Consider the following 10,197-nt stretch of genomic DNA (forward strand, 5'->3'; position numbering starts at 1 on the left):
TGCACAAAATGTCTGAGCCGGGGGCCAGCACTGTAGGCTTTACTGGTTTTGTCTAGTCTTCTCTGGGGAAGTGGGGGATGACACCTTAAAATGGATTTTCAGCAATAATGGACTCCCTCCTGAACTGCAATGCAAAAGAGAGAGTGTCACTTGGGCCTTGGTGGGAAGGTCAAAAGAGAGGGGTGAGCCCAGAGGCCTCTCCGAGGAAGGCCCTGGGGCTAAGAGGGCCTCTTCCTGCCATGCTGATGGGCGGCTGGTGTTTTGTTGTGTTCATTCGACACCAGGAAGCACGGGGTGCTGGGGAACCCCGTTTCCTCATTCCTGGCTTGATGGAGGTGTCCTGGGCCCAGAGCTGGGGCCGTCGGGTTCTCAGTAGGAAAGATAGTAGCCTGAGCATTTCCAGTGAGGGTGAGGCTGTCTGTGCTCTGGGTGAGAAGCCTCCTAACGCTAGGACGACATTCTAGTTCCCTCTTTGAACCCAGGTCCTTGTCCCTGCCCTGGAGCAGGTTGAGGTCTTGAGGTTGAGACATTACAACCCACCCATCCCCCAGCCAGTCCCTCATTCCACTGTCCCCACCCCCACCTGGCTGTGTGAGGAAAGGGGCCACCTGCACATCATAACACAGCCCCCTCCTGGGGTAGCTTTGGGCCAGCCTCACTTACTCTTTCCCTGCTCCTTGCGGCTGAGGGGACATGTCTGGGGGCTGGATAAGCTTCACCTCCCCTTCAATGGTGGCCCTCTTGAACCCTGGCTTGCTGAAAGCAGTGTAAGGGTGAGGGAAGCGCTTGTCTTCCTGCTTTGAAGCATCCTGCGGCTCCCTGGTTTCTAGTGGCTCCTCTGGTGGCTTCTCTAGCGCATCCTGAGTGAGGTTTTCCTGCTCTGGCTCGTCCACGGTGGGCTGGGCAGTGTGATCCACAGTGGGCTCTGTGGAAGGCGTCATGGCCATCTGGAGTGGGGCTTTGATCACATGCCCCAAATTGGGCAAGTCCATCCTGCTGCAGGAGGCCATGGCCAGGGAAGATGCGAAGCTGATCAGCTCTGCCAGGCTGATGGTTTGTGGGGAGGGGGACGGCTGGGGGCTTGGAGGCTGCTGGGAGACTTTGTCTGGAAGAGCTGGCTGGGCACTGGGGGCCTGGCTCTGCTTCTTGGAGCACACAGTGTCCTTGGGGGCCGATGGCTGGTCTGGGTGGCAGGCGGTCTCTTTTGTGCTCTCCTTGATGGGCTGCATGCTGATTGCCTGTTGCAGGCTGTGTTCTGAGGCCTGGACGAACTTGTCTGCCCAGAAGAGGTGTCTGGAGGTCTGCGCACAGATGGAGTGGTGGTCGGTGGTTACTGGGTCCTCCTCTGTGGTACTCAGGTAGCTGGAGTTTGACCTCATACTCCATCGGCTGATGTCCTGCTGCATTAGCCCTTCCACGTAGGGGTGGAGTGACTCTGTCTTATACCCCTGCGGCTCAGGGTCTTCACTGAAGGGGTCCAAGTTAATCACCTTCATCCTGGGCCCTGTGTCCAGCTTGGCCTCGGGCTTAAGCATGACAACCGGGCGCATCTCTGGCTTCGGGAAAGGCTTGAGCTTCCGTTCCGGCTCCAGTTCTGGGTCTAGGCGCAGGACCTTTTTGTCTGGGGACTCCAGCTCTAGCAATTCTTTCTCCAGCTGAAAGGTTTCAACAGAAAGCTGAGGAGGCGCCTGCCCCCCGAAGTCCTCCCCTCCCTGCCCTGCCCCCCACGTGCTTCGTCTCACTTCCTGTCCCACACTTGCCTCTTCCAAGTGACCTGCCTAGGGCAGGGAGGTGGTGTGGGCAGCTGGTGAGGGCGGGTGTGTGTGCTCATGCCGACACTGGCCTGGTGCTAGGGTCCCAGAATTGTCCAGGGTAGGGGCTGGTCGGGCTTTAGAGAAGACAGGTCCCAAAGAGCCCTGCCCCTGGACTCCCACCTCCCCATAAGATGTGACGCTGCCCATTATTACCTCCATGTCATCTTCCTCTTGTATTGGTTGGAACTGGTTTTGGTTTATGCCACCCCTAAGACAGAAGGAGACAGAGTGGGTGACAGGGCTCCATGGGGTGGCTTCAGGGGACGGTGTCTGGAGCCCTTAAGGCCCCCTGCCTTGTACACGAGCTGGCAAGATGCCCTCAGCTCACTCCCCTGTCTGTGCCCACTCCCACCAAAAATTCCAGACTCATTCTCAAACTTCAGTGAGTTCTGGAAGCGCCTAGAGAGCTGGCCAAGTTGCCCCCCGCCACCCGCAAAAGAGGGATACAGTTGGTTGGAGGTGAGGCCCAGGAATCTTCATTTTAATCCAGCATCCCAGTGAGCCAGTGCCCTTGAAAGCGGCTCCCCACAGAGGGAAAAGCCCAGAGCAACGCCCTCTCCGGGACCTGCCGGGTCTCAGCTTGGCAGATCTGAAATGCAGGGGTGTATATGGAGGGTGCCCTTGGTTCCTGTTGGTATTTTGCTGTCATCTTGGCTGTTGCCCCCAGTGCTCAGCCCACTGTGACCCCTCTCCTTCCTTAGGCAACTGCCCACCCTTCCCTTGGACAGCTCTGTCCTCAGAGAAAGGCAGCTCTAAGGGGTCAGGTCCCATCCATGTCTTGGGTGTGCCCCACCACCCCTCAGTCCTCCTCCAACGTCAGGGGCTGGGGGCAGAAGCAGAGGAGGATAGTACTCCCACCCCCTGCTGCCTTTTGGCCTGGATACTGCCCTTGGGGAGATTTTGGAAACGCGCAAGATAGAGGGAGATCCTGGGTGGGTACACATGAAAACCTCACAGCCATGGCAGCTGGTGAGGGCTGGTGATCTTGGAGGGTTGGGGAGAGGTCCTACGATGATGGGGGGGACTAGTTCTCACTGTGTATCCACAATGTCCACCGACTCCTTGTCACAGCAGGGAAATCCATTGGCACCTGGCAGGGAGAAGGAGGTGAGGGCAGGGGAGCTGCAGGCGGGGACAGTCCCTGAGGGGTTCTGGAGCCCAGGCTGGAGGGGCTGCTCCAGCCACCTGCTCCCTCCCTGTCCCTCACCTAAGCCCATGTGCTGTCCCCTCGCCCATCCTTGCCAGGGTCACCAGCCCTATCCTCCACGTCTGCTCCCTCCACCTTCTGTTATCCATCACTGTCCTCCATTAGGGTGAGTACTAACAGCGGTCACTTCCGTTCATTGAGGGCTTCTAGCCCAGGTATTGTGAGGAGCACTTTATATGCTTTAGCTCATTGAATCAACACAAAAAATGAGAAGAGGTTCATTTGCCCAAAGTCCCTCAGCTGATCATTCAGGAAGTCAGGACCTGAATGCAGATTTCACTCAAGAAACTCTTTACTCCCCTGTCCCGCATGCCGTCCTACCCTGGAGCCTACAACTGTGTGGGGTTCCCCATCACACCCCAGATGAACCTCACCTTTCTCCATTCCTGCCCCTCTGCCCCCTTTCTCCACTCTCTCTGGCCAGGCTTCAGATTTGCCACTCACTCTAACCCTGGCCTCTCCTGCCCTGAAATCTGTCCTCTCTTCTCCTGGCTTCTTACACCATCACACCCTGGGGTCATCTATCTCCAACTCTGGGCCAGAGTTCTTACCCCCGGTGCTTAATTTGAGGTGACACCCATCTGGTTATTTATGAGCTCCAATCCTCCTCTGCAGGAGAGACTGACTCCTTGGGGGAGCCCCCCCGGCCCCACCCCAGTCCCCTTCCTGGAAGCTTGTATCTTTTATTGCAGAAGGTTCTTTTTCATCTTTTGGGGGTAGAGGCCACCAGGCTGTCCCATTCTCTGCTCCCCAGCGTACTGGATAGAAGTTGTTGGTGGGGCCATCATGGCAATGGGCAAGCTGAATCCCTACGAGCCCGGAGTGTGGCAGGAAGTGACAGCCTTGGCTGTGGCTGAGAAGAATTGCTCCCAGGATTAAACCAGAAGGATTAGAATGTGCTGTGGCCTCTCCCTAGAGATGTAGAGGCTGGAGAGTGTCCTTGAATGGCTGGTGCTGTTCCTGGGATTTGGCTTCCTCCATGTTCAGCCTGGGCCTGGGATCCAGAGTGCTGGGCTAAGAGTACACCAGGGACAGGCTCACAGTGGTGGGCTCAGTGGTCTCTTCAGAACCCATCACCTCCTTGACCACCATGCTTCCTTCGACCATCCCTTGGCTTTCTCCCCACGTCTCTCTTCCTCTGCAATTCTACCTGCCCCAAGTGCTGCTGTTCCTCAGGCTTCTGACGTCAGAGCCTTCTTTTGCTTGCTTTACAAAGTTTCCCTGGGAAATTTAATCAACACCTGCAGCCTTAACCCTTCCATAAACAGCAACTGGATATGGATAGAAGGGGAGAAATTATTATGGTGTAAACCTCATTGCAGCGCTGGGGGATGGAAGCAAAAGTCTGAGGTTGATTCAACTCGGGGCTTCTGTACCCAACTTGGGGATGTTCTATTAGGGATTCAAGTGATATTCTGTAGTGCGTGAAATCATTTCAATTTCCAATTTTGGGTTGCTATTATATAGAAATGTATTGATCTCGTATCCTGTAACCATCCTAAAATCTTATTAGTTCTAGTAACTTTTTTTAGATTCCATAGGGTTTTCTATGTAAACAATAACGTTCGTGACTCAACACAGTCTTACTTCTTCGTTCCCAGCCTGGATGTCTCTAATTTCCTTTCCTTGCCTTATTGCACTGAGAATAATCTCCAGTAAAATGTTGAAGAGAATTGAGTGGACATCCTTGCTTTGCTCCTGAGCTTAGGGGGAAAGCATTCAGTGTTTCACCATGAAGTATAATGTTATAATTTTTCTCATAGATGCCCTTTATCAGGTTGAGGAAGTGCCCTTCTATTCCTACTTTACTTAATTTTTAAATATAGGAAGGGATGTTGGATTTTATCTGATGCTTTTTCTGAATTTATTGAGATTATCATATGGTTTTTCTTTTATATTCTGTTAATATATTATGTAAGTTATATATAGCATATACTATGTTAACATATGTTACATATTATTCTGTTAATAATTCTTTTATAATTTGTTTATGGTGAAATAAATAGATTTTTAAAAAATATTTATTTATTTATTTATGGCTGTGTAGGGTCTTCATTGCCGCATGCGGGCTTTCTCTAGTTGCGGTGAGTGGGGGTTACTCTTCATTGTGGTGCGTGGGCTTCTCATTGCAGTGGCTTCTCTTGTTGTGGAGCACAGGCTCTAGGCGTGCGGGCTTCAGTAGTTGTGGCACGTGGGCTCAGTAGTTGTGGCGCATGGGCTTAGTTGCTCCGCGGCATGTGGGGTCTTCCCGGACCAGGGCTCAAACCCATGTCCCCTGCATTGGCAGGTGGATTCTTAACCACTGCGCCACCAGGGAAGCCCTAAATTGATTTTTTCAGATGTTAACTCAATCTTGCATTCCTGGGACAAATCTCATTTGATCATGATGTATTATCTTTTCATACATCGTTGAATTTGATTTGCTAACTTTCAAAAAGGATTTTCACATACATGTTCACGAGGTATATTGGTGTGTAATTTTCTTTTCTTATTATGTCTTTGTTAGGTTTTGATATGCTGGCCTCATAGAATGAGTTGAGAAGTATCCCCTCTTCAATTTTTCTGAAACAGTTTGTGTAAAATTGATATTATTTCTTCTTATTTTTGGTAGAAATCACAAATGAAGCTTGTGGACCTGGGCTTGGAGTTTCCTTGTGTGAAGATTTTTAATTACAAATTCAACTTTCAAAAATAGATACAGGGCTATTTAGCCTATCTATTTCTTCTTTTTTATTGTGGTAAAATATACATAGCATAAATTGCCCTTTTAAAACTATTTTTAAGTATACAGTTCAGTGGTATTAAGTACATTCACATTGTTATGCAACCAACACTACCCATCCCCACAATATCTATTCTTCTTGAGTCAGCTTTTGGAGTTTGTAATTTTTTTTAAAGGAATTTATCCATGTCACCTCAGTTGTCAAATTTATTGGCACAATTTGTTCCTAATATTCCCTTGTTATCTTTTTCATATCTAAAGAATCTGTAGTGATGTCACCTCTTTCGTTCCTCATGCTAGTCATTTTTGTCTTTCTTTTTTTCTTGTTCATTTTGGCTGGAGATTTATCAATTTTGTTGGTCTTCTTCTTTTTTTATTTTTTTGTGGTACGCAGGCCTCTCACTGTTGTGGCCTCTCCCGTTGCGGAGCACAGGCTCCAGATGCGCAGGCTTAGCGGCCATGGCTCACAGGCCTAGCCGCTCTGCGGCATGTGGGATCTTCCCAGACCGGGGCACGAACCCATGTCCCCTGCATCGGCAGGCGGACTTTCAACCACTGCGCCACCAGGGAAGCCCTGTTGGTCTTCTGGAACCAGCCAGAGATATGTCTGATTCCTGTCTGGTCACACTAAAGTGACATCTGCCAGGCAATAGGCTCCTGAAGTCATAGGTTCCCAATCAGCTTTTTATGATTTCACTATTACACATGAACAACCAAGCATCACCAGGCATTTGAGAAAACTGCTAACATAGAAGTGACAGACCAAGAGAAAAAAGCACTCCAGAGTATGAGAGGTAATTTGAGAAACTGAAGGAAACTTAAAAACTCTAATCATCTTCAGAGATTCAGAAATGAAGATATCCAACAATATATATTGCATCCAGAAAACAAGAACAGGATACTATTTAAAAAGAATTAAGAAAAGAAAGAGCTTTTTGGCAAATAGAATTGGAAAATAAAATACAGAGAATATTCCTAGAAAGTAGAACCAAAATATCAAGACAATGTGAGAGAAAAGGATCAAAAGGAAATTTAGGGCTTCCCTGGTGGCGCAGTGGTTAGGAATCTGCCTGCCAATGCAGGGGACACGGGCTTGAGCCCTGGTCCGGGAAGATCCCACATGCCGCAGAGCAACTAAGCCCGTGTGCCACAACTACTGAGCCTGCGCTCTAGAGCCTGCGAGCCACAACTACTGAAGCCCACGCACCTAGAGCCTGTGCTCCACAACAAGAGAAGCCACTGCAATGAGAAGCCTGCACACCGCAATGAAGAGCAGCTCCCCGCTCATTGCACCTAGAGAAAGCCCACGTGCAGCAATGAAGACCCAATGCAGCCAAAAATAAATAAATAAAATAAAGTTAAAAGGAAATCTAATTCTGGGTTATAGAAAGGGGATTCAGAAAGAATGGAGAACATGGAGAAGAAAAGAGAAATCAATATTTCCCTGAGCTGAAGGTTGTCATTGGCTTAAAAGGGTTTACTGAATGCCCAGCACTACAGATGTCAAAAGATCTTTGTTGTAAAAGTTCATTGCACCAAGAACAAAGGATTCCTAAATGTTTCTAAGTGGAAAAACAAGTCACCTACAAGGGGAGAGAATCATACTGGCAGCAGAGTTAGCAACAAAGCTTGTCTTTAAAATTTCTGAGGAAAATGGTTTTTAACCTAGAATTCTATATCCAGCTCAACTATCACTTCAGCCATGGAAAACTCAGAAAATTTACCTCCTCTTTTTTTTTCTGGGGGGTGGGAAGTTATTTGAGGATGTGCTAAAGCAAAATAAAGGTGTAAAACAAGAGAGTCAGGAATGAAATAGTGTGTCCACTCCCGGAAAGAAGCTAAGTCCCAGATGTTAACTGTATAGAGGCCTACAACCAGTACACATTTGTGCAGGAGAATAGAGGATCCTGGGCAGTAATTTCTCTGAAATAAAGAAGACCTGACAAGGTAGTTGGCTAGATGTAGAGGTTGAAGAAAACAGGACTATAATAAAAGCAAAGAGTACGAGGAAAAGGCCACTAAAAACTCCAGGAAAAACAAAAAGCTGTATGAGAAAGAAAAGGTAGTTGTGGTACCTTTTCTGGCCCTGTAGTGAACAGTTGTTATGTAGTCACAATAAGGTAAATCCTGTTTATTAACTTGCAACTTTTAGGATCAATATATAAACAAAATTTGGAAAACATAATTATGGCTATGGGACAATATGAATGTCACCAACCTTGATATTAAAAAAATAGAAATACAGGTTAGAGGCTTTGGGAGGTGTAAGGCAGGGAGGAAAGCTGAAGGGAAAGGTAGGGTCACTAAAAACTTCATCTTACTATGTGTGGTGTCAAAAAATATTCTCTAAAGTTGATGAAAAAAATAAAGATATAAGTATATTAAATTTACAAAAGTTATCAGCATATCTAAAAACAATTGAAGTTGGGAGGATGGGGGAGGGTGGTGCCATTAGAGCAAGAAAGTGGTAATGTCTAGAGCTGATAAACCAAGAAAAAGCCTGTGAGCTTGTAGAGAGATAAGAAGGTAACTAGGCAGAAAAACTGTTCACATGAAACAAGAGTGATTGCTCTGAGGAGTGAGGCTGGGGGTGTGTGGTATAGGGGATTCTTGTTTCTCATCACTGAATAAGCTCTTCAGTACTATTTAACCACATGCATATATTTCTATGATAAAGTTAAAAGAAAATGTTGAGCCCCAGGTACTGGCCAGGCACTGTGCTAGGGGCGGAGGAGATAGTGATGAACATACACAGTCTCTGCCCCCTTGGAGCTTTCAAGCCTGTGGCTGTGACCGCAGGAGACCCTCCAATCTCTATTTCTTACTCTCACTTTTCCTGAGTTCTAGACTCAGACTGCAATCACTGATTACACATTTCTCCCTTCAGGGGGCCTCAACTTCACCTTGTCCAAAACAGTACGGATTCCTTGTCAAAGCCTGGAATTCCCCTGTTTCCTACTGTGACGTTGCTCAGGATTCACCTCTTCCTGAAGACCTTCCAGATTCTCCCTCGAGGTGCTGAGCTAGGGACTCCTCATCCAGTTGCCCCCACCCCACCCCACCCCTGCGGACTTCTCTCTAAGCACACAGCTTCTTTCTGACCCTCAGTTAGAGGTGGGTCGGGTGCGTGGGTTTCTCACTTTGAATCTCTGATACTCTACACAGAGAGTCAGACATAACGTGGATGCTTAGCAAAAGTCTGTGCAAAAATATGGTTTTCTTATCCCTCTCACCCTGCCAAACCCTGCGGTTTATCCCCCATTTCTGACCTCAACTTCACACCCTGGTGTCCAGACTCTAGCCTGGCCAACACGGTTCTGCATGTCTGACCTGTCTTCCTTTCCAATCTCTCATCTCTCGATAACCTTCTCTGCCTGATTCATCCTTCATCCTATCACCCCAATTAGAGGCCTGGGTCATTTGTGACCCTCTCACTTCCCCAGCTTCTGACCCTCCCACCACAGCTGTTGCTGACCTTCTCTTTTGACACCAAAGTCAACACAAACCCAGGACTCACTACCCCTCAAAACTCAGTTCTGAGTGCTTTGCACACATTCGATCCTCAGAGCCACTCTATGCACAGGTGGCCGCGACTCTCCTCTTACAGATGAGGAAGCTTGCACAAGTCACATAGCTCTTAAGAGCAGTACCATGACCTGAACACAAGTCGGACTGGCTCCAAACCCTGTGGTGCTAATCATTGTGCTGTCTGAAATTTCTTTAGGCCTCTAGATGGACCACTGAACCATGTCCCTCCACCCCCATCCCCACTGGGCATCTCAATGACTGCAGAGTGAGCCTGCTGCATCACCCCTGCCTCTGCTCACGTCTAGACTCTAGGGTGGCCTCAAAGATCCTGCATGGTCTGACCTCTGCCTTCTTTTTTCATCTCCTGGTATCCAGTTCCTTGCCTTGTCCCAAGCCCAAGATACCCTAGAGCATGGCAGGGTCTTTTGTGCCCCAGTGCCTTTGCACATGCTGTTTCTGAAACTCAGAAAGTCTCTCTCCTGACAAAATCCTACTCATGCCTGACAGCCCAAATCTCCATTGTCATCATCTCAGTGATAAACCTAGCTATCCAATCTACATTTAAATTTTTAGTTAACTCATCAGACTCAGGGCCTAGCACAATACTAAGCCCTTACAAATAATAAATGCTAACAAGGGTGTGGAGAAAAAGAAACCCTCCCATACCGTTGGTGGGAATGTTCTCACTATGGAGAACAGTATGGAGGTTCCTTAAAAAACTAAAAACAGAGTTACCATATGATCCTGCAATCCCACTCCTGGGCATATATCTCTAATTCAAAAAGATACATGCACCCCAATGTTCTTTGCAGCACTATTTACAATAGCCAATGCATGGAAGCAACCTAAATACCCATGGACAGATGAATGGATAAAGAAGATGTGGTATATATATATATATATATATATATATATATATATATATA

General features: G+C 47.9%; 1 protein-coding gene across 1 annotated transcript in view; it reads right to left on the reverse strand.

Moving 5' to 3' along the window:
* Positions 1-39: 39 nt before the first annotated feature.
* The window catches only part of SPATA32 (spermatogenesis associated 32), an 11,993-nt gene continuing 1,835 nt past the window's right edge, over positions 40-10,197 (reverse strand). The window contains 4 exon segments of the mRNA XM_007455151.1: positions 40-119; positions 644-1,655; positions 1,968-2,022; positions 2,850-2,904. Of these exon segments, the coding sequence (XP_007455213.1) occupies positions 40-119; positions 644-1,655; positions 1,968-2,022; positions 2,850-2,904 (1,202 nt within the window).

The sequence above is a fragment of the Lipotes vexillifer genome, unplaced genomic scaffold (assembly GCF_000442215.2).
Source record: "Lipotes vexillifer unplaced genomic scaffold, Lipotes_vexillifer_v1.1 scaffold1639, whole genome shotgun sequence".
Classification (NCBI taxonomy): domain Eukaryota; kingdom Metazoa; phylum Chordata; class Mammalia; order Artiodactyla; family Lipotidae; genus Lipotes; species Lipotes vexillifer.